General features: G+C 42.3%; 1 protein-coding gene across 1 annotated transcript in view; it reads right to left on the reverse strand.

The window, feature by feature from the left end:
* Positions 1–4,472: 4,472 nt before the first annotated feature.
* stk11ip (serine/threonine kinase 11 interacting protein) overlaps positions 4,473–22,281 on the reverse strand; it is a 28,561-nt gene continuing 10,752 nt past the window's right edge. Inside the window, exons 12-25 of the mRNA XM_030086281.1 lie at positions 21,593–21,760; positions 21,429–21,510; positions 20,988–21,353; positions 20,674–20,915; positions 19,713–19,823; positions 19,352–19,526; positions 14,706–15,053; positions 12,970–13,082; positions 12,074–12,171; positions 10,902–11,083; positions 7,096–7,180; positions 6,893–6,975; positions 5,800–5,996; positions 4,473–4,793 (exon numbers count right to left, since the gene is read on the reverse strand). Of these exons, the coding sequence (XP_029942141.1) occupies positions 4,653–4,793; positions 5,800–5,996; positions 6,893–6,975; positions 7,096–7,180; positions 10,902–11,083; positions 12,074–12,171; positions 12,970–13,082; positions 14,706–15,053; positions 19,352–19,526; positions 19,713–19,823; positions 20,674–20,915; positions 20,988–21,353; positions 21,429–21,510; positions 21,593–21,760 (2,391 nt within the window). The 3' untranslated portion in view covers positions 4,473–4,652. The remainder of the gene's footprint in view (positions 4,794–5,799; positions 5,997–6,892; positions 6,976–7,095; positions 7,181–10,901; positions 11,084–12,073; positions 12,172–12,969; positions 13,083–14,705; positions 15,054–19,351; positions 19,527–19,712; positions 19,824–20,673; positions 20,916–20,987; positions 21,354–21,428; positions 21,511–21,592; positions 21,761–22,281) is intronic.

Here is a 22,281-nt window from a genome sequence, read left to right on the forward strand (position 1 = left end):
GGGAGTTGTGTGTTTGAGCAGCGGCATGTCTTCCACACAGTTGAATCTGGCAGGGCAACCTGAGCGTGGTCGAAAAGAACGCGCTGCAACCAAAAAAGCGCAACTTAGTTGCAGCGCGTTCTTCTTTTCGATCGGAACGAGATGGAATGTAGCAATTAGGCTAATCTATTAAAACACATGCGCCGGTTTAACCGGAACCCCCTCCATTTCACAGTATTCTGTCACAAAATGTGAAACGTGACACTTTTTATCAACACACAAATAAACCATCACAAAGTCTGTTTTTGTGACTGTCATTTGACTCCAGTCTCACTTTGGTCTCTGTCTGAGTTGCTAATTTAATAGATTTCCCTCCCCAAAAAATGTGAAAGGACACATTTTTATTTTTACCACTGATGGTTTTGGTGGGCTGGACTGCAGCCTCTTGAAGACCAATTTTGGCCCCCCGGTCTTATGTTTGACACCCCTAGATTAGATCATTCCTTTTACAGGAACACTGACTGGTCAGATTGATATGTGGGTTTATAAATGAGTGGAAGACCGCACGACTTTTGAACCGGATTACACTCCTCTCAGTCAATCAGATCCAAACTAATCTGATTAAAGTGTTTACATGACACACGACTCCAATCAGATTCCATTAATCAGATTAACCATGAATCAAAATCACACTTCCTTTCTTCAGATTTTTATTGTATATTATGTAAACGGTTTACAACAATTTCAACAAAACAAATAGGCCATTCAGATATTTCTCGTAATTTGACACCAGCCTCATCATACTGTGAAACCCCGCCCCCGAAAACAGCCGAGTACGAGTCACACAGTCGTTTTCAATCATCCGCCAACATCTGCTTCAGTTCAGACAGATTCAAGTGGCATGGAGCAATTAAGCTAGGGGTCAGAGGTCACCAGGGGAGCCCCGTCCACAGCTTAATGTGGATTTGTTTTAAAAACTATACTTGACTTGAAACTGCAGGTTTGCAAGCTAAATTGATGATCAGAAATTTAAATGTTCTGCAAAAAACACGTTAGCATCGCGCGTTTGTATAAAAATAAAGAGTTCTGCGTGAGTGGGAACAGAAAAACAGCAAAGAATTAAAGCCGCAAGCGGCATTGGACGGGACCTCGCCCTCTGGCAAGGTGGCCCGACTGAGGTCGTCCTCGTACCTTGATGACCGAAGTCCAAGTCACTGGGAACCTTGCTCCTGCATAGACTTCCAGCACCCTCTCACCCACTAACATGGAGTTGTTAGCATCCCCCATCCACTGACGTGGAGCTTTTAGCATCTGTCATCCGCTAACATGTAGCTGTTAGCATCCCCCATCTGCTAACAGGTAGCTGTTAGCATCTCTCATCCGCTAGCAAGTAGCTGTTAGCATCTCTCATCCGCTAGCATGTAGCTGTTAGCATCTCCCATCCGCTAACATGTAGCTGTTAGCATATCTCATCCGCTAGCATGTAGCTGTTAGCATCTCCCGTCCGCTCACATGTAGCTGTTAGCATCTGTCATCCGCTAACATGTAGCTGTTAGCATCTCCCATCCGCTAACAGGTAGCTGTTAGCATCTCCCATCCGCTAACAGGTAGCTGTTAGCATCTCCTATCCACTGACATGGAGTTGTTAGCATGTCCCACCCACTAACATGTAGCTGTTAGCATCTGTCATCCGCTAACATGTAGCTGTTAGCATCTCCCATCCGCTAACATGTAGCTGTTAGCATCTCCCATCCGCTAACATGTAGCTGTTAGCATCTCGTATCTCTCACCCGCTAGCATGTAGCTGTTAGCATCTCCCATCCGCTAACATGTAGCTGTTAGCATCTCTCACCCGCTAGCATGTAGCTGTTAGCATCTCTCACCCGCTAGCATGTAGCTGTTAGCATCTTCCATCCGCTAACATATAGCTGTTAGCATCTCCCATCCGCTAGCATGTAGCTGTTAGCATCTCCCATCCGCTAGCATGTAGCTGTTAGCATCTTGCATCCGCTAACATGTAGCTGTTAGCATCTCTCATCCGCTAGCATGGAGTTGTTAGCATGTCCCACCCGCTAACATGTAGCTGTTAGCATCTGTCATCCGCTAACATGTAGCTGTTAGCATCTCCCATCCGCTAACATGTAGCTGTTAGCATCTCTCATCCGCTAGCATGTAGCTGTTAGCATCTCCCATCCGCTAACATGTAGCTGTTAGCATCTCCCATCCGCTAACATGTAGCTGTTAGCATCTTCCATCCGCTAGCATATACCTGTTAGCATCTCGTATCTCTCACCCGCTAGCATGTAGCTGTTAGCATCTCTCACCCGCTAGCATGTAGCTGTTAGCATCTTCCATCCGCTAACATGTAGCTGTTAGCATCTCCCATCCGCTAGCATGTAGCTGTTAGCATCTTCTATCCGCTAACATGTAGCTGTTAGCATCTCTCATCCGCTAGCATGTAGCTGTTAGCATCTCCCATCCGCTAACATGTAGCTGTTAGCACCTCCCATCCGCTAGCATGTAGCTGTTAGCATCTCCCATCCGCTAGCATGTAGCTGTTAGCATCTCCCATCCGCTAACATGTAGCTGTTAGCATCTCCCATCCGCTAGCATGTAGTTGTTAGCATCTCCCATCCGCTAGCATGTAGCTGTTAGCATCTGTCATCTGATTCAGCAGGGGCCACGGCAATGGATTGCAGTGCGGGAAGCTCCATTGCCGTGGCCCCCGCTGAATCGGTTGGATTTAAATAACTTCTTAAGGAATCCAAGCTGCACCATGTTTGTCTGAGTGAGTATATGAGCAGGCACACACCTATAAATAAGGTCCAGGTATCAAAAAAACGGGAGTTGCCCTTTAACACTGTTGAATTTGAAATTATCCCTGTGCTTTGTTAAAAATGTCATATTTTGCAAAAATATGGGGTGTGAGGCTCTTATTTTGATAGTCATGTCTGCTCCACTATGTCAAACACCAATATATCCATGTGAGTGTGATTCCATACATTCATTTGCCTGTTTGAGCAGCAATCCATCACTCGTGTGATTTATGGTCACGGAGCGCCATCTACTGTGGAAAGCAGGGACAACATGCAGAATGTTTTACAGCAGCTCTCAGATCAGCCTAGAGGCTCAATGCCCATATATGGCATAAGTAGGTCACATGATGTTAGAGTGTGACTCGGCAGACACACAGTTTCTCTTTGGTTAAAACAGCTGGGGAAATGCATTTCCGTGGACCAAAGTGAGCAAACAATGTCAGAAAGTGATAGGAAATTTAGTTGTCTTTCACTGTAGAGCTTTTCAGAGCAGTTAGACTTATAGTTTTGAAACGGGAGGCTTAATTGATGAAGAAGGTGAGATTTTTGAGCAAAATTTGAGCAAAATTTTGAGCAGAAAGTGTGAATGACGGACTTCCTGTTGCATTTAGGTCATAGGCACGAGTGAGAAAGTTGTAGATCTCGATGAGACGAACGCGTGCATATGTTTCTTTTCTCTGTACGACACTGTGAAGGGTGAAACAGTCCATATTAGTGGTTTTTGAGTGAAAAGTGTTTTGAGGCACATTTGATTTGACAGGAAATAGCGGACTTCCTGTTGGATTTAGGTATAGGTATGTCTCTTGGTAAATTGTAGAGCTCGATGAGACGAACTCATCCATGTTCATTTTATTTCTCTGCGACATTCGTGCGGGTCGCACTGTCCATTGTAGTGTTGCAAGTGCGTTTTCAGACTTCAAACTTTAAGGGTTAATAAAATCCACACCCTGAGACTTTTGAAAAAGTTTTGAACAACTTTGTGAGAGAAACTTGTCCTCTTTTATTTGGCACTGCTCTGACGTCTCCACGACAAGCGGTCTCGGAGCAGATAATTTTTAAAGGAGGAGTCATTTTTTGCCAAATTTTACACTGAAAGGGAAATAGTGGACTTCCTGTTGGGTTTAGGACATTTTTGTCAATGAGAGATTTTTAGATCTCGAGGAGACGAACGCATCCACATCGATTTGGTCTCTCTGCGACATTCCTAATGGTTGCTGTGGCTATTTTACTGTTTCTAGGTGGCGCTAGAGAGCCAATTGGGTTATGGGGTTAATTTTTCCACTTTATAAAATTTTTCGCCAGTCTGGATGTGCCTGCCAAATTTGGTGAGTTTTCGTGCATGTTGAGGGGCTCAAATAAGCAATTTACTTCCGGGCAGTAAAATAATAAGAAACAGACGAAGAACAATAGAGGCCTTGCCCTCAGGCAAGGTGGCCTCAGTTGAGGCCACCTCGCCCTCGGGCTCGGTCCCTAAATAAATTAAGTCAGAACAGTTGATGTGAATTCTCATTCGTAGTGGCTGCACGGCAGCCGCAAAACCATGATGCTTCCACCACTGTGCCGGGAAACATTACATGAAAACTGGGAATTTCACGGTTTTAATGCAGAATCAGTGCAGAAGTCGGACTTTCTCCATTGACATGGAAACATCCAGACACTAATCGGATGGCGCCGGCAGCAGATTTCCAAACATCTCTTTATTTCCCCTCCATTAAGGTGCATTTTAATAAGAAAATAAACAAAAGAAAAGAAGGCACGGTCCATTTCCTGGAGGAGAAATGAGGCAACCAGTGCTTTTAGAGGCTGCTGGGTCCGAGGAGTTTTTGTTTTCCCGTCCTTTGTGGCGCTCCGGCCCCGTTACGCCGCTCCGCCCTGCAGGCTGGTGTGCAGCCGGACGGAGAACATGGCCTCCCACTGCGCCCGGACCCAGCACAGGAGGCCCTGCAGCAGCTCGCCGCTGTCGGAGCGCACACTCCACGTCTGCTCCTGCTTCACCGTCTGCACAAAAGAACACAAAAAGTACAATGTGAGGAGGCAGGGGGAAGGACCTGTCGCTCCTCACATCCATGAAAGTTTCAGAAAATGAGACTGAACTGAAGATTTTGTTTGATTTTCATTCACAGCTGGTCTCATCTCGATGCTACAGACAGCTGAAGAAGGTGAAAAAGAAGAGATGGGTTTGGTAAAAATAGAAATACGTAGATTAATAAAAACTACTGCCAGCAGGTTTTCATGAAAAGGGGATAAAAGGAGAAAAAAAATGTTCAAAAAGACAAAAACTAGAAAAAAAAGGGAAACAGGAAAATTATTAGAGAGAAAAAAGACAAAGAATAGAAAAAAGAAAAAAGTAAACAAAAAAATTACTAAAAAGACAAAAAATAGAAAAAAGGATAAACGAAAAGTAAACAGGAAAATTATTAAAAAAAAGAAAAAAGAAAGAACAGAAAAAAGAAAAAGTAAACAGGAAAATTATTAAAGAAGAAAAAGATAAAGAATAGAAAAAAGTAAAAAAAAAAGTAAAGGGGGTTAAAATACAAAAATTGAAAAATGGGAAAATAAAATATGAAAAAGAAAAAGAAGGAAAAACTAAACAGGGAAAGCAAAAAAAGAAACTGAAATTGATGAGAAAAAAAGAAAAAATACAAAAAGGAAAACAGAGAAAAAGAAAAAGTCAAAAAGAAAAAGAAAAAAAAATACAAAAACAAAAAAAACAAAGGAAAAAAATTTGAAAATATTATTTAAAAAGAAAATGATTAAAGAGAAAAAGGGGTGTATCCAAAAAAAGGGGCAGGCAGCTCAAACAATTCAGTGGTTGTAAAAAAAAGCTGGAGTAAAATCCATGTTAAATCTACAAAAGTAATAAAATCAATCTAAATTGTACCTTCATGAAAGCAGCCTCGGTGTCTCTGTGTACAACTATTTCTCTAGATTTTATTATTATTTCTTTTTTAATTTCAGATCAGTAACGTGTTTCTGACGAGGACCCGGCGGTTTCCCCACCGACCTCGTCGTACAGCCTGAAGTCGAGCCGGCGCCGCTCCTCCGGCCACAGCAGCACGGAACTCAGGCAGCTGATGGGCAGCGTCTCCAGGATGGCGTGGCAGCCGGCCGCCGGGCTGCCCCGGCTCCACTGGTGGTCCTCCTCCAGCAGGTGCAGCGTCTTCCGCGTGGCCAGCACCGTCAGCGGCGCCCAGGCGCCGTCTGGAAGGACACGTCCGAAGTCAGGCAGATCCACGCCCGGCCACACGGCGGCGCTTCACATGCCTCCAGTTGTTTTCCTGCTCGTCATCCCAACATTGTTTTTTTTTTTGCAGAACAAATATGAAGCGCATGACCAGTAAAAACATCTGTCTTCGCCATCTCCATGGAAACAGAGCCCAGGAAATTCAGAATAGTTCCATTTTTGCCCCGTTTCCATGGAAACAAAGTCGTGGTGTTGTCAAAAAAATGGCATTTTCTAAAATTTCCACAGAGATATTTTCAAATAGCTGCATTTTTGCCCTGTTTCCATGGAAACGGAGTTCTGGCGTTGTTGAAAAAATTGTGTTTTTATCCGTTTCCATAGAGTCTTAGGTTAAATAGTTGCGTTCTCCCAAGTTTCCATGGAAACAGGGTCAGAGTGTTTTCAAAAAGTTGAGCTTTCTTCCCCCCCGTTTCTATGGAATTGGAATTTTCAAAAAAGATATGTTCTCATAAATTCCCACAAATGTTTTTAAAAAGTTACATTTTCTCCCGTTTCTGTGGGAGGCGAAGTCAGAGTGTGTTCCAAAGGTTGCCTTTCAAAGTTGTGTTTTCCGAAGTTTCCATGGAAACAGTTGGAGTTTTTTGTAAAAAGTTGTGTTTTCCTCCATTACCATCTAAACAGGGTCGGACTGTTTTTCAAAACCTGTCCTTTCCTAAGTTTTTGCGTCTGCATTTGAACTTGTTGTGGCATATTTTTCCTTTTTTTCCCCCAACAACTGGCACACAGTCGTCCCGGCCCAGCGTGACGGAGTCGGATGCTCTCCAGACCCAGGTTCGAAAACCTAAAGAAAACAAAAAAAACGGTCCTATGGAAAAACGCTGCGTGGTTAAATCGGCGTCTCTCCTCGGATCACCTCGCAGGACGAAGGCCAGGATGTAAAAGAACTGCAGCTGTCCGTCCTCCACGTCCGCCTGGTTGTCCTCACACACTAGAGGCCTGTGGAGACAATATATATATATATATGTGTGTGTATATACACACACACATATATATATATACACACATATATATAAAAGCATGGCAGAGGAAGCATCATGGTTTGGGGCTGCCTGGTACCAGAGGTGGTGTTCGGGGGTCAGCCTGGTGGTGGAGATGGACTGCAGCTTGCTGTCGGATTTGTGTGCCATCTTCCGGACGATCTCTGCAAGAAACGACAACATTTAGCCACTTTAAAAACAAGTTTTTATCAACCATTTTTATTTATTTTTATTATTAATATTGCTATTATTATTATTTATTTTAATTTCTATTTTTATCAACATTTTTTTAATTATTTCAAAGTAAAAGCATTTTAATTCAAGTACAAAAGTCATCCAATAGAACAAGTGAAACTTGTCTTGATTTCAGAGAACTCTTAAATCAAGCCTTTTTATCTTGATGAAATATAATTTTAAGTGAATTTATCTTCAATCCAGTAAAATTAGACATTTTCACTCAAAAGAAGTTTAAAAAAAACTGGCTCAAATTTTGAATTTTTGCTGTGAAGTTGGTCAAAACGTTTCACCTCTACGCCGATGACACCTTTGTATATGCATAAAGTTTTTGACACTGCAAAAAATCAAAATCTGAGCAGGTTTTTTAAGCTTATTTTATATGAAAATGTTTGATTTTTACTTGATTTAAGATAAATTCGCTTAAATATAATATTTCATCAACATAAAAAAGTCTTGATTCAATGGAAGTTCTCTTAAATACAGACAATTCCCACTTCTTCTATTGGCAGATTTTTGTACCAATTTCAGAGTAAAAGTATCCCAATTAAGTACAAAATTCCATCAATAGAAGAAGTGAAAACTGTCTTGATTTCAAATTTCTCTTAAATCAAATGTTGATGAAATATAGCTTTTAAGTGAATTTCTCTTAAAGTAAAAATAAGGCATTTTCAGAACAAGTTTAAAAAACTTGGTAAGATGTAGAAATTTTTGCAGTGTGTCCCGGTGGTTTCTCTTTAACTGGAATTTCACACAAAATCTCTACATTCCTCCTGAAAACGACGGCAAACAGACGTTCAGAAGGGAAGCCCCGCCCCCTTCCCTGAGACATTCATTGGGGTCAAGCCCCACACGGGAGGGACGGAGGCGGGGGAGGAGGGTGTGGTCACCTGGAGAGAAGGTCGCGGCAACAAAAGAGGAGGAATGGGAGAAGAGGAGTGAGGAGGAGGAAGGCCTCCGGCGGCGGGTGCCAGGTTTCATCCCCATTGAGAGAGAAGGGTGGGAAGAACGGCGGCGAGTCATCGATCGCAGCGTGACGACAATGGGGGGCTGAATAGACGGGACTTTAAAGAATTTAAAGGGACGGTTCTCCTCACACAGCTTGGATTTATTGTCTTTACAAAACAGGGTCGTTTTTTTTTTTTAAGTTGCCCTTTTTTCTGTTTCCATGGAAACAGGGTCAGATTTTGTGTTTTTTTTTTTCTTCAAAAGTTGCCTTTTCCTCTATTTTTGTGGAAACAGGGTTGGAGAGTTTTCCAAAAGTTGTGTGTTCCTCCGTTTCCACTGAGATGCTTTCAACAAGTTGAAATTTTCGTTGTTGCGTGAGTCTCAGTATTTTCCCATTTTCCTGCATTAAAATATCATGAAAACACATAATATAAGAAAAAAAAAAAGATTAAACTTATTTAAAAATAAACAAATAAATGCAGCAAGGACTCAAATCAATGAAATGTGTTGAAAAATCTTTAAAAACCTTCAAATTAAAGATCATTTTTGCTGATCTGTGAGGGCTGCGAGATGCTAAGGAGAGTTTTGAACGATCAATTTTACGCTTTATTTATAATTAGAGAAGATTTCTCCTCAAAATGGGGCAAAAAATAAGAGAAAACTTCAAGAAATCACTGGAGCTGACATAAAAACCGAAGCACGGCGGAAGAAGCATCATGGCTTGTGGTTGCTTTGAGATCGAGAAGGCTTTTTTCACCCCATGCTGTAATAAAGTAAAAATCACACCCGGTTTTTTAAACTTGTTTTGGGTGGAAATATCTCAATTTGACTTGATTTAATGATAAATTCTCTTAAATATTATATTTCAGCAAGACAGAAAGTTTTGATTTAAGATTTTTTTTCTTAAACTGAGATACTCTTACTCTGAAATATGTAAATTATACCAATAGAACACGTGAGAATCCTCTTGATTTCCCAGAAGTTCTTGCTGAAACATAATTTTTAAGTGAATTTATCTGAAATCAAGTAAAATGAGACATTTTCACTTAAAAAAGGTTAAAAAAAAATTGGTTTGAATTAGATTTTTTGCAGTGCAAAAATGTGTAAAAAGACCACCATGTGCAGGATGAAGCACGGTGGAGGAAGCATCACGGTTTGTGGCTGCTTCCGGATCGGGGTTGAAACCCCGGAGTGACCCGCGGCTTCAGTTAGGTAACCGAGAAGAAAGAAAGAAAGCCAGGAGCGGCGGCGCTGGACGGCGATCAAAGCGGCGGACGCCAAGACAAACGGCGGGGCTGACGCACACCAGCCGCCCGCTTCCAGTCTGGAGGCCAAAGGCCGCCACTGCATTACGCTTCTCACGGTTTCCACTTTTTCCCTGTCAAGCTTCCGCTTCTCACTCGGGAGCCTGTTATCTCTCACGTTTCAGTGACGGAGCTGCAGAAAGCCACATCCTCTCTGCCTCATTCCACTGGTGGCTTCTCCAAAGCCTTTCAGGAAGACAGAAAACTTCAAGATTTTCTTTGACGTTCAGCTTTTTTCTTTAAGCGTCGCTCATCTTTAATTAAGGGAACTTTGCGCAACCTGGGAGCCAAATGAACTGTGGCAGAAGAGGACAAGAAAGTAAATGAGCTGTTTATGGGGTTGACACCGAAAGGAACAGGGGGTTGGGGGGGGGGGGGGACGCTTGGAGCAGCTCGAAACATCTGTAAAAGAGCTTCTTCTCCTCCTTCGTCTTCCTCTTCGTCTTTCTTGACACACTCAATATCTGAGCAAGTTTTTTTAAACTTGTTTTGAGTGAAAATGTCTTGATTTTACTTAATTTAAGATAAATTCACTTAAATATTATATTTCAGCAAAATAGAAAGACTTTTCTCTGAAATCAAGACAATTTTCACTAGTTCTGTTGGCAGATTTTTAAAAATTATTTCAAGGTAAAAAGCACGTTAATTTGAGTCAAAAAAACTGAAATCGAATCTTTCTATCTTGCTGAAATATAATCTTTAAATGAATTTATTTTAAATCAAGTAAAATCAAACATTTTCACTCGAACAAGTTTAAAAAAACTTGGGTCAAATTTGGATTTTTTGCAGTGAAGTTAGTCGAAACGTTTCACCTCTACGCCGATGACACCTTCGTCTATGCATCGAGTTTCTATCGACGCTGCAAAAAATCAAAATCTGAGCAAGTTTTTTAAACTTGTTTTGAGTGCAAATGTTTGGTTTTACTTGATTTAAGATAAATTCACTTAAAAATTATATTTCATCAAGAAAATAAGACTTTATTTAAGAGAAGTTGTTCTATTGGCAGATTCTTTTTTTTTTTACTTATTTCAAAATATCTTAATTTAAGAAAAGAAAAGAAAATGAAAAGAGAAAAAGAACATTTTCTTGATGAAAGAAATCAAATCTTTCTATCTTGATGAAATAGAATTTTAAGTGAATTTATTTTAAATCAAGTAAAACGAGACATTTTCAGTCAAAACAAGTTTAAAAAAACTTTGTTGGATTTTGAATTTTTTGCAGTGTTAAAGGGCTGGAAATCCATTTTCCAGATTTTTCCAGACATTCCAGGCAGTGGACGAGGAGCCCCTCCCCCCCTCGTCTAATAAAAAGCCTTGGCAGTATTAGAGTGTGTGTGTTTGTCTGTGTGTGTGTGTGTGTGTGTGTGTGTGTGTGTGTGTGTGTGTGTGTGTATCTCTACCTGTGAGGGTGGAGTAGAAGCGTTTGCAGCGGGCGCTGTCCCGGACCAGCAGGGTGTAGGCCACGCCCCCCTTCTGGCCGAACTCCATGTGGATGGTCTGGGAGGCCAGGCCCACCTCCAGGTGGCCCAGCTCCAGGAGCGGGTAGCCGGCCCGCTTCTGCAGCCGCTCGCCCAGGTGACCCCTGCAGGGGGCGCAGCGTTTGAAAGCTCAATTTTAGGCCAAAGAAAGACTAATGTGAGGCCATAACATACTAATTTACAGCCTGCAAAACTACTTTTTTGGTCACAAAATACAAATTTGAAATGATATACTTCCATATGTCTCAAGTTGGCCCGTCATGGGTGGCGGGCGATGTGGGCCTGACCTCCGGCGGACCCACCACCCGCCGAGGGACCCGTCGGGGCCGGACGCAGCGTGGATTGGGTGGCAGCCCAGTTTAGATTTGGTTGGCACAAATTCATATTTTTTCGCATCCACAAATTAGTATTTTGTGACCTAAAATTAGCGCTTAGTGGCCAAAGTGTACCTCAAATTCAAATTTTACAGCTGCAAATTTGTATTTAGTTCCCTAAAATGTACATTTTATAGCCTCAAATTCACTTTTATAGTCACAAATTAGTATTTAGTGGCCAAAAATGTACATTTTACAGCCTCAAATTCATACTATACAGGCACACATTCATATTTTACAATCACAAACTCAGATTTTACACCCAGAAATTAGTATTCAGTGGCCAAAAATGTACATTTTACAGCCTCAAATTCATATTATACAGGCACAAATTCATATTATACAGGCACAAATTCATATTTTACAATCACAAACTCAGATTTTACACCCAGAAATTAGTATTCAGTGGCCTAAAATGTATATTTTACAGCCTCAAATTCATATTTTAAAGCCATAAATTTGTACTTAGTGGCCTAAAATATATCTTTTGAGGCGTCTTATTTATATTTTGTGGCCACAAGTTTAGATTTTTTTGTGGCCAGATGTTCGTATTTCATGGCCTTGAATGAATATTTGGTGGATTCGAACTTTCGTCTCTGTTCTGATTATGGACTTCAGTTGTTTCCAATTTCAGAAATTCAATGCAAAGCCTTAGCGAACACCATGTTTTGGTTTTCCAGACACACTAAAGCTTGGAAGACACGTTTATTCTTCACTTACGTTGCGTCCGAGGTCATCTCCAGGAAATAGATGCGCCGGTTCGACACGACCAGCAGCGAGGGGATCTCCCCCGGCTCGCCGAACTTCACCGCCGACATCTAGACAGAAAGACAAACACGGCAAATAAACAGGAATATAGTTTACCGAGAGGATTTAACAAGCATTATACACTCAATAGGTCATTATACAGATAAATACTTAATCAAAAGTCACATTTTCTAATCAGAATTTGCCGTATTTTTCATAATAATTAACTCAAGATATTAAATATGTTTTATTCTAACAGTTATGGCACAAACAGACTGGATATTAACAGACGTTAGCAACTTTGACATAGATAATTTCAATAAAAATAAGATTTAATAGAGGTGAATTAAAATGTGGTAAAAATGAAAACTGTGGTCACGTTTTCAATTTCTTGTGGAAAAGGGAAAAATGAAAAGAAAAAAAAGAGAAAAAAATACAAAAAGAATTTGAAAAAAATACAGAAAGAAAGGACACAGATAAGTGGAAAAAGGAAATAAGAAAAAAAAACATTTTAAAAATGTAAAAAAGAAAAGAGCATATTGGAAAAAAAAAGAAAAAGAAGAAATAAAGAAAAAAGGAATTAAAAATAAATTAAAAACAAAAAAAATTAAAAAAGGAGGGCCAAGGAAAAAGAAGATACGGAAGAAAACTATTTCAGAAGAAATAAAAAAAGAAAGAAAGTCTGTTTTATTGTTTTTTGTTTTTTACTGTTTCAGTTTTCCTGTTAATCTCTGGGGAAAAAACAGAGGTTTGAAATAAGTGAGCGACCTGAACTGTCAGAAAACTACCGTGACACAATCTGACGTCTGATCTTACTCATTAAAAAGTGAAATTATGGGATGTTTTTGTGGGACTTCTTGCAAACACACCTTGAGGAGGCAGCTCAGCTCCTCGTCTTCATCTTCAAAAACCTCCACGTCCAGGAAGAGCTTGAGCCGGTGGTCCACCGCCTCCGAGTCCTCCGACAGCAGGTCCAGGAGACCTGCAGTAGATTAACAAACAAACAAACAAACAAACAAACAAGGAATCGTTTACAGACATTATTGATCCAATCAAGTTACATTATGCAATAAAATCACTCATTAGAATCAGCAGCAGGAGGACAATTACAGATTTATGACTTTAAAATCAATAACTTTCAATAAAACCAGCTTTAATTCAGCTGAATTTATCTGAGAAGGTAAAAAAAATGCAAAAGAAAAAAAAAACTATAGTGATGTATTGAAATTGTCTTGGTGTTTTGTTTTGTTCGTTAGAAAAAAGATCAAATGAAAAAAACAGAAGTATAAAGAAAAAGGGGAAAAACAAATGGAAAAGGGACAAAAGAAAACAGGGGAAAAAAGTGAAATGGAAAAAAATGGAATACAAAATAGAAAAGGTGGAATAGAAAAGGAAAAAAGATAAAAAAAAAAAAAAGGAAAAAAAATTAAAGGAAAAAAAAGGAAAAAAAATAGAAAAAAGAAAGGAAAAAATGGAAGAAAAAAGAAAAAAACAGAAAAAAGAAAAAAGGGAAAAGTGAAAAAAACAACGAGGGAAAATAAGAAAGAAAAAGAAAAGCTAAACCACAGGGAAAGTTTTTAAACGGCTGGTTTAGTTTAAGAGCAGTTCGCACGTCGGTTTGACCCTGAAAGCCTCCATCTGGACCCGGGGAAAGTAAATACATTGTTTTTTTGGCCGCTTTATTGATTCTTAAAATCATATCTTGCATTAAACCGTAGTTTCTTGGCAGAGCGGCCGCATTTCTTGGCCGGACGTTTCAACCGCCAGCAGAAAGGCATTTACAGAGCAATAAAGCCGCCGGCGGGCTGCGGCCGCTCGGACGTGACGGGCCGAAACTAAGTGGGTGTATGTGTGTGTGTGTGTGTGTGTGTGTGTGTGTGTGTGTGTGTGTGTGTGTGTGTGTGTGTGTGTTCTCTCTGTGATCTATGTGAAAGTGAGCACGCTCCTAAAATTTCGCGTTCTCACTTGAAAATGTTAAGGCTGCGTCAGAATCGGCTTCACGCCGGGCTCACGCTGCGTCTGCGGTCCGCTGGAGGAGGTTGCCAGATCTGTCGTGCTTTCAGCCAAAAACCTCATTTTAAACCCGCCCAACAATAGAAAGCAGCCCAAACCTCCACCTCTGTTGAAAATGCACGTCAAAACCGTATTTGTCTAATAAAAATCACGTCAAACGCGTAACCATTTCATCAACCCGCCCGACGGGTTCGAAAGAACCCTGATTTGGCAGAAACCCGCTCAATCTGGCAACACAGAGCCGCTCCGGTCAATAGAGCTGTTTTTGGTGTATTCTGACTTTCCTACAGTGACCAAGTACAAAATCATTTATCCTTGTAACGTGTAAAATGATGATATTGCGTTGTTTGTTCTGTATTCTATCAGAAGAATTCAAAAAAATCGAATGTTAAGGCAAAAACACGACACGGATTTTATTTTGGAAAATGTATCGACGTTCGTTTCGGCATTGATTTTAATGACTACTGAATGGTTGCAGTGTCCCGACCGGAGCCGGATCGCGGCCTGTGCCGGAGCCGGATCGGAGCTGCACCAACATCCAGTGTGATTCTCAAGCTTTTAAAAAAAAAGTGGGGAAATGAAAAAGTCTCACTGTCAGGGCTGGGCGGTGCCTCCGGCTGGAGGGGAGGCGGCGTGCCGTCGGCGGCGGCGTAGCTGTAGCTTCCCGCCAGCTCCTCCTTGCTGAGGCTGCTGCCGTCGCCGATGAAGAAGGAGCTGCCCTGAGCAGTGACGAACTCCGGCTCCTCCTCGGCGGCGGCGGCGGCGGCGGCGGCGGGGTCAGCGGTATTTTCTCGGACCGGGCTGCCGCTCACGCTGGCGGTTCGGGGGAGGTCGTCCTCGGACGATTGATGGACGGGGGTGCTGCTGTACGGCGGAGCCGACTGCAGCGCCACCTGGACCACGTGATCGCCGCCACACTCTGGACAAATATCAGCTTTTTCTGAAAGACACAAACAGAAAGATTTCCTTTATGCAGATGATGAACTTGTCTATATTTAAAAAAACAAACTTAGAGGATTCCAATGTAAATTGAGATGCTTTCACTTTGAAATAAGATAAAAAATCTGGCAATAGAACAAACACATAAATGTATATAAACTAATTTCAAGAAGTTTTGCTTGAGTTGTTTATTTTAAAAATAACAAAACAGCTACAAACTGCAAAAAGTATGGTGACGTATGGAAATTTTAATCATTTTTAAAACTTTTTCTTTAAATAAAAAAATGACAAGAAAAAAAATGGAAATACAGTAAAAAAAACAAAAATTAAAGGAATGACGGGATAAGTAGAAAAAAAACAAAAATTAAAAAGACAAACGGGCAAAATGAAAAAATTGAAAAAGGGAAACATTAAAAAAAAATAAAAAAGGATTTAAAAAGTATGGAAAAGAAAGAAAGTCTTCTTGATGAAATATCATTTTTAAGTGAATTTATCTTATATCAAGCAAAAACAGACATTTTCGCTTAAAACAAGTTTTAAAAACTTGCTCAGACTTTGGCTTTTTGCAGTGAATGAATTATTAATAAATTATTTCATCAAATGTCACATTTTCAGAACAGAATCCATTGGATTTCTAAAGCAAGACTTGTAACAGTTACAGACTGTGTACGGAGAGATATTTATCATTTTTAAGTTAATTTCAGGAAATTTTGACTGAGCTGTTTATTTTGAAATTATTACTTCAAAATTATTTAAAATATAAAATTATTTCAAAAAGTTGCAAACAACAAAACAGCTACAAAAGTGCAAAAAGTAAGGTGATGTATTGAAATTTTCATTATTTTTAAAATTTTTTTTTCCTTAAATAAGAAAAAAAGCAACAAAAAAAAAAAAAGAAAAAAGTAAGAAAAAAATGTGAAGATTAAGGGGATAAGCAAAGAGAAAAAAATACAAAATAAAGAAAAGGAAAAAAACTAAAAAGACAACGGGAGAAAATTAAAAAAAAAAAGGAAAAATAGGAAAAAAAAAGGATTTAAAGCATTATTGAGCATTTTTTCAGGGGTCGGTGGTTTTAAGTCTGGTCTGTTTTCCTCTTAACTTTTCTGTTTAGAGTAAATCCTGTTTAACAGAAATAAATGGAGGCTGACACTACTTATCCTTTCATTCTTCTTCAAAGCACATTTTTTTGACTGCGAGTACGTGGAGCGAAGAGAACACTTCACCCTGACGTGAAACAAAAAGCACGCCTGTTTTATTTCATGGACGTTTTTTTCTTTTTTTTCTCCTCCTCCAGGCGTGTTTTCCTGTCAGCCGCTGAAAAACAAACCTCACTCCAGGCACGTGGGGATGAACAAAAAAAACAAAAAAAAAACAAAAAAAAGAAGAGCCTGAAAAGTCTCAAACAAAAGGAGCAATTTGAGAAACAAGGAAAAAAAAATCCACCAAACGTGTTGAACAAAGCCTGGTGTGTGTGTGTGTGCGTGTGTGTGCGTGCGTGCCCGGGCAGGTCGGTCTAATGTGGGGTTTAGATGCGGGGGAGGGGATTACTGTCTCCTGCTGATTACAGAGTATGTTGGTGTGTGTGTGTGTGTGTGTGTGTGTGGGCCGCAGTGGAGATGATTCACAGATAGAAATCTCCTTCACAGTTGTTTTTTTTTTTTTTGGGGGGGGTGGGGGGTGGAATTGTGAGAAAACATGCAAACTCCACACAGAAAACCCGCCGAGGAATGCTGACTTGAAAATAACACCTGCAGATTAAAAAGGGAACGATTTGGTGCAATTTGAGGGTCCGTTCACGCGACGTCTCCGTGGAAACGGTGGAAAAAGCAACTTTCTGAAAATACTGGCGGTGTCTCTGTGGAACAATGCGACTCTTTGAAGAAAAAAAAAAAAAAAAAAATGTAGGAAACGTAACTTTCTGAAAATGCCCCGCGGTCCGTATCCTCGGAAATGGCAGAAAAACTGCACTTTAAAACTCCCAACTCCATTTCCGTGGAAACAGCGGAAAATTTGACATTTTGAAAAAGCTCGGACTTTGTTCCTGTGGAAACGAGGGAAAATTTAAATTTTTTGAAAATGTCCCCACTCGGTATCCACGGAAACAGCAGAAAAACGTAACTTTTTTTTTTTTTTTTTAAATGCTCCAACTCCATTTCCATGGAAATGGCTGAAAATTTTACTTTTTGAAAAAGCTGACTGTTTACACGGAAATGGCTGAAAACAAAACTTTTTGAAAACGCTCTGACTCCGTTTCCATGGAAACAGGGATATGCAACGTCCTGAAAACACTTTGAGGGAAAAAAAGGCACTTTTTGAAAATGTTTGAATCCGTTTCCTGTAGAAATGGTGGAACACGGAATTTTTTGCAACACTGGGCTTCTATGAAAACACTCTGACTCCGTTTCCGTGGAAACGGTGCAACTTTTTGAAACTGGCCCGCTTCAGTGAACACAGCGAAACGTTGAACTTCTATGAAAACACTCTGACTCTGTTTCCATGGAAACAGCGGAAACCTTGACATTCTGAAATCACACCGACGCCGTCTCCATGGAAAAGCGCAACTTTTTGAAAACGCTGCGACTCTGCCCCTCAGGAAACGGGGAGAAAACGCAACTTCTGGAGCGTCCATTTGCAGCTCGGCCACAGCAAATAGTTCTTCTACCCATAGAGCCGTGACAGCTAGCTTCCCCGCTGCTACCCAGCTAGCCTCGGCGCCGTGGCGTCACGGCGGAGCGATGTTTTGGAAACGGCGGTGTGTTCTGCACCAGAGGAGCATGGGAAGGCAGAAAGAACACGGCGTAACCAAAAGGCAACATGCTGCACGGAATCAAAGACTCCCTCTGCTTTCAACCAGAACCAGATGGAATGTAGCAGTTTGGCTAACGTTAAAAACACTCACTGGGTGAACCGTTTGCAGGGAAGAAAATTCAAAACTGCTCTTCAGATTAATACCTCTGTTGTCTGAAATGTTATTTTCACAAAAACCCAAACCATTACTACTATAAACAACTAAAATATCAATATAAAGACAAATTTAAACGGCAGAATATATTAAAATGACTAAAAAGCTTCTGTAACTGTTGCATTATGGGTGTTTTATGTTTGCCAGTTTTCAGAATGTATCATGAAAACACAGATTTTTCTTTAACTTTACCTTAAAGGTTTTCTTTAAGTTGAATATGTCCGACCTAGAGAGTAAAAATAAAAGGCTTCGCTTGTGTTTTTCCTACTTTTGTTCAGAGTTTCTACTGAATTCCAGTAGTTTTTACAGTTCTTTCAGTGGACTTCATAGTGCTAGTTATTAGTTTCACAGCACTTTTGCTGGATTTTTATCAGGCTTATAGTGGATTTTACAGTGCTTTAAGAGGACCGATAATGATTTAAGAGAATGTTACAGTGCTGGAAAAGGATTCGATGATGCTTTTGGTGAATTTTACAGTACTTTAAATGGATTTTACGGTACTTTAAGTGGATTTGGTCATGCTTTAAGTGGGTTTTACAGTACTTTAAGTTGATTTTACAGTGTTTCTAGAAGCTTTTATAGTGTCTTCCGCGGATTTCACCGTGCTTTTACTGGGTTTTATGTGGATTTTCGTAAACTTTACAGTACTTCAAGTGGGTTTTACAATGCTTTCACGGTGACTTTATTTGATTTTACAGTGCTTTAAGTGGATCTGATGGTGCTTTTGGTGAATTGTCCAGTACTTTAAGTCAATTTTACAGTTCTTAAAAATGATTCGATCATGTTTTTAGTGAATTTTACAGTACTTTTGGTGAACTTTACAGTGCTTAAAGATGATTTGATAATGCTTTTAGTGGATTTTACAGTACTTTTAGTGGCTTGTATAGTGCTTTTCGTAGATTTCACAGCACTTTTCCTGGATTTTCTCAGGCTTTTAGTGAATTTTACAGTGTTCCAAGTGGATTCGATTGTGCATTTAGTGAATTTTACAGTATTTCCAGTGAATTTTACAGTACTTTTAGTTAATTTTACAGCGCTTCTAGTGGCTTTTATCATGGTTTTCGTAGATTTCAGCGCACTTTCTGTTGGTTTCTCAGTGCTTTTCAAGGATTTCACAGTGCTTCTGGTGGATTTTATGCATTTTGCGCCGATCGGACGGCAGCTCTGATGTTCTGTTCCATCTGCCTCAGGTGTGGATCGGTTCAGAGGAGTGTGAAACATTCCTGCTCAGAACGGTTCTCTGAAAGTTTATTTTGTTCCATCCATGCAGCACAAGCCTCTTCTTGACTTCCTCTGCGTTGGCGGAAAGCTCTGAATCCCTCCGTCATCGCCCTCACCTTTCCTGTCCTCTTCATCCTCCTCCTCCTCCTCCTCCTCCTCTTCCTTCCCGGCTCCCTGGCGGCTGAACTCCGCCCGGCAGCGGAGACACTGCAGCCGGACGCGGCTGGCCGACAGCTCCGAGTCGCGCCGCCGGTTCTCCTCCGCCACGCTTGACAGGATGTCGATCAGAGCCTGGGAATCGACGACGACGACGACAACAACACAAAAACATCACTTCATTCAGCTCATTCTGCTGTTTCAACACAGAGTGTTGCACAACACGAGACCGAGATCATAAACAAGGCCGTAAACATGGTACAGACTGTACCGCTGGGTGTGTGTGTGTGTGTGTGTGTGTATTTGTGTGTGTGAGCTCGCCTGCAGCGCCGCCGGGTCGTCGTCCAGCAGGACGTAGCGCCGCCGCTGCTTCTCCCTGCTGATGTAGTCGAAGCCGAGCTCCAGGGCCGGCAGCAGCGTCTCCCCCGAGCCCTGGGGAGGACAGGAAATTACAGATATCGACCGGAATCAACCGGACTTAACGACGTCCGTTTCCACGGAGTTTTGCATTGAAACGGCACGCAAACGTGCACAGAGAACAATATGTAAACAGTTGTTGTAAACATGGCGGCTAGAGCCTCTCCACATCGGTGTTTGTTTTTTTTGTAATTTTTGCAAATTTCTTTGTCTTTTTCCTTCCCTGTTCTTGCACGAAAAACGTCAAAGCTAACCGAACATACAGCAACTCGGAACCGTATGACTGCCAGACCCCTGTTAGCAAGCGAGGAGTGGGTTGGCAATGGGCTGCCGCGTGGGTTGTCGGCTCTGCCGATCAACGGAAGGAGCGTAAACAGAAGCAGGGCTGCCAATCAGGTCAGCTAGCCCGGCTACAAAAGGCAGCCATTCCGACCTCCGCTCAACAGCGTCTTCCTTCGCCAACGCACGGTCATCTGTCGACAAGACCGACGGACTGGATCCGCTACTTGCCGGACGCCCGCTCGTCCGCGATTGCTGCTGCGTCCTGAGATCCCTTGCAGCCTTGATGCTAGCAGGCTGCTAGCAGATGCTAACGCCGGCAAGAGCATCGACGCCCACAACAACCGGTGCCCTGAACGGTAAGACCGTCGCCACAGTCTGCTCCCCGGACCGAGAGGCAACGTCTGTGATGTGCAGACCAGACGCTAACGTTAGCACGGCGCTAGCCCAGTATATATCACCATCATCACTGAATGCTGCGCCTCCATTGTCATGGAAACGGACACAAAATTTTGGATCTTCACTTGTGAACGAGGTCTTATTTTTGTTTTTCAACATCTGCCCCCCCCCCTCGCGGCGTCCTCACCTCGCGGCTCCACGCCTGCTCCGCCCGCTCCACCCGCAGCAGGCTGTCCAGCTCTAGGCGGCGCCGCTCGCGGCCGCGCTGCACGTCCAGCTCCAGCAGCAGGCCCTGCTTGACGCGGAGGAAGACCTTGCCGTGGCCGTCGCCGCTGCCGCCGCGGCGGCCCGGCCCCGCCGCCGCCTCCTCCTCCTCCTCCTCCTCGCCGTCAGGGAGAACGGCGGCGAGCAGCGGGTGGCACAGATCCACTGAGGAAGGAAACAAGAGATATTCAAGGGATCTAATCGATCAGGTTGATCTGATTTTCTCGATCGCCTCACCTCCCAGATCCTCCTCTTCCTGGTTGGTTTCTCCGCTGGCGGCCCGGCTGGACCGCCGCGACGCCGGGCTGGAGTTCTTCTCCTCCTCCTCCTTCTTCGGCGCGGCGCCGTCGACCGACGCCTCCTCCAGGGTGGAGTCGGTGAGCTGGGTGTTGGAGCCGGGCCACTGCAGGGTGGACTCTGTCTCCAGATCGCCGTCCTTCTCCGGTATCGCCTCCGTCTCGTCGATACCGTTGGCGATAGTGGGTGGCGGCGGCGGCGGCGCCGGGTCCTCCAGGTGGTGCTGGTACCGCAGCCAGTCCTCGCCCAGCTGGTCCCTGAAGCTGGACATGCGCTCGATCTCCTGCTGGTGCGGCAGAACGATGGCTGCCGGAGGGAATGGACACGGCTCAGCGTCTTCAACGCCCGATTTCAACGTCCGACGGGAAATTTAACCCATACCTTGAGAGGATGAAAACGATCTGGGGACGTAGTCCGTGTCGCTGGGCTCCGAGATGCTCGCTCTGCGAACTTTGACCTTACTCTGAAAAACAAAAATTAAATAAATCGCATTATTTCCTCAATTTTAACAAACCGTCAAGAATAAAGCGAAATGTTTCTCTTACTCTGGATTTCTTCTTGCGGAAACTCGACACCGCCGCCTCGCCGTGAGACTGGCTGTCGCTCAGCTCCCCGGCGCCGCTCGACGCTTCCTGGTTACCGCGCTCGGTCGCCGTGGCGACCGGGGGCGGGGCGTAGGCCTGGACGACGTGCTGGCCGGGTTTAGGCAGGATCTGCGGAGAGGTTTTGTTTCAGAAAGCGGATGGAGATCGTGCGAAATAAAAGCGATGTCAAACATAAGGCCCGTGGACCAAAACGGGCCCAGAAGAGGCTGAAAAATGGCCCACTAAAGCTTAAATTTTGAGACCTTTTTTTAGAACGCTGACGTAAAACAATTTTTTTGGGGGGGAGATTCAAGTGTAATTTGTACCAATAAAAGTGTCTTTTAGTTGAACTTGTGGCCATTTTCAGACATAAATGTTTAGTTTTTTGTAAAACGCTGACATTTTCAACACGTACACTTTTGAAAGAGAAACTTTAAAATGTAAATTTAAAGTCTATTACGACACTATTTCATCGATACACTCTACTAAAGACAGAACTCAGCTGAACTAAAATGACTTAGACACCCGTGTTATATCTATATATCTACCATCCATATCTATATCTATCATATCTGCATGCATATAAACATCAATATCTACATATCTATCAGATCTTCATAAATATCTAGATACACAGTATACATATCTAA

The sequence above is a fragment of the Salarias fasciatus genome, assembly GCF_902148845.1.
Source record: "Salarias fasciatus chromosome 23 unlocalized genomic scaffold, fSalaFa1.1 super_scaffold_20, whole genome shotgun sequence".
Taxonomy (NCBI): Eukaryota; Metazoa; Chordata; class Actinopteri; order Blenniiformes; family Blenniidae; genus Salarias; species Salarias fasciatus.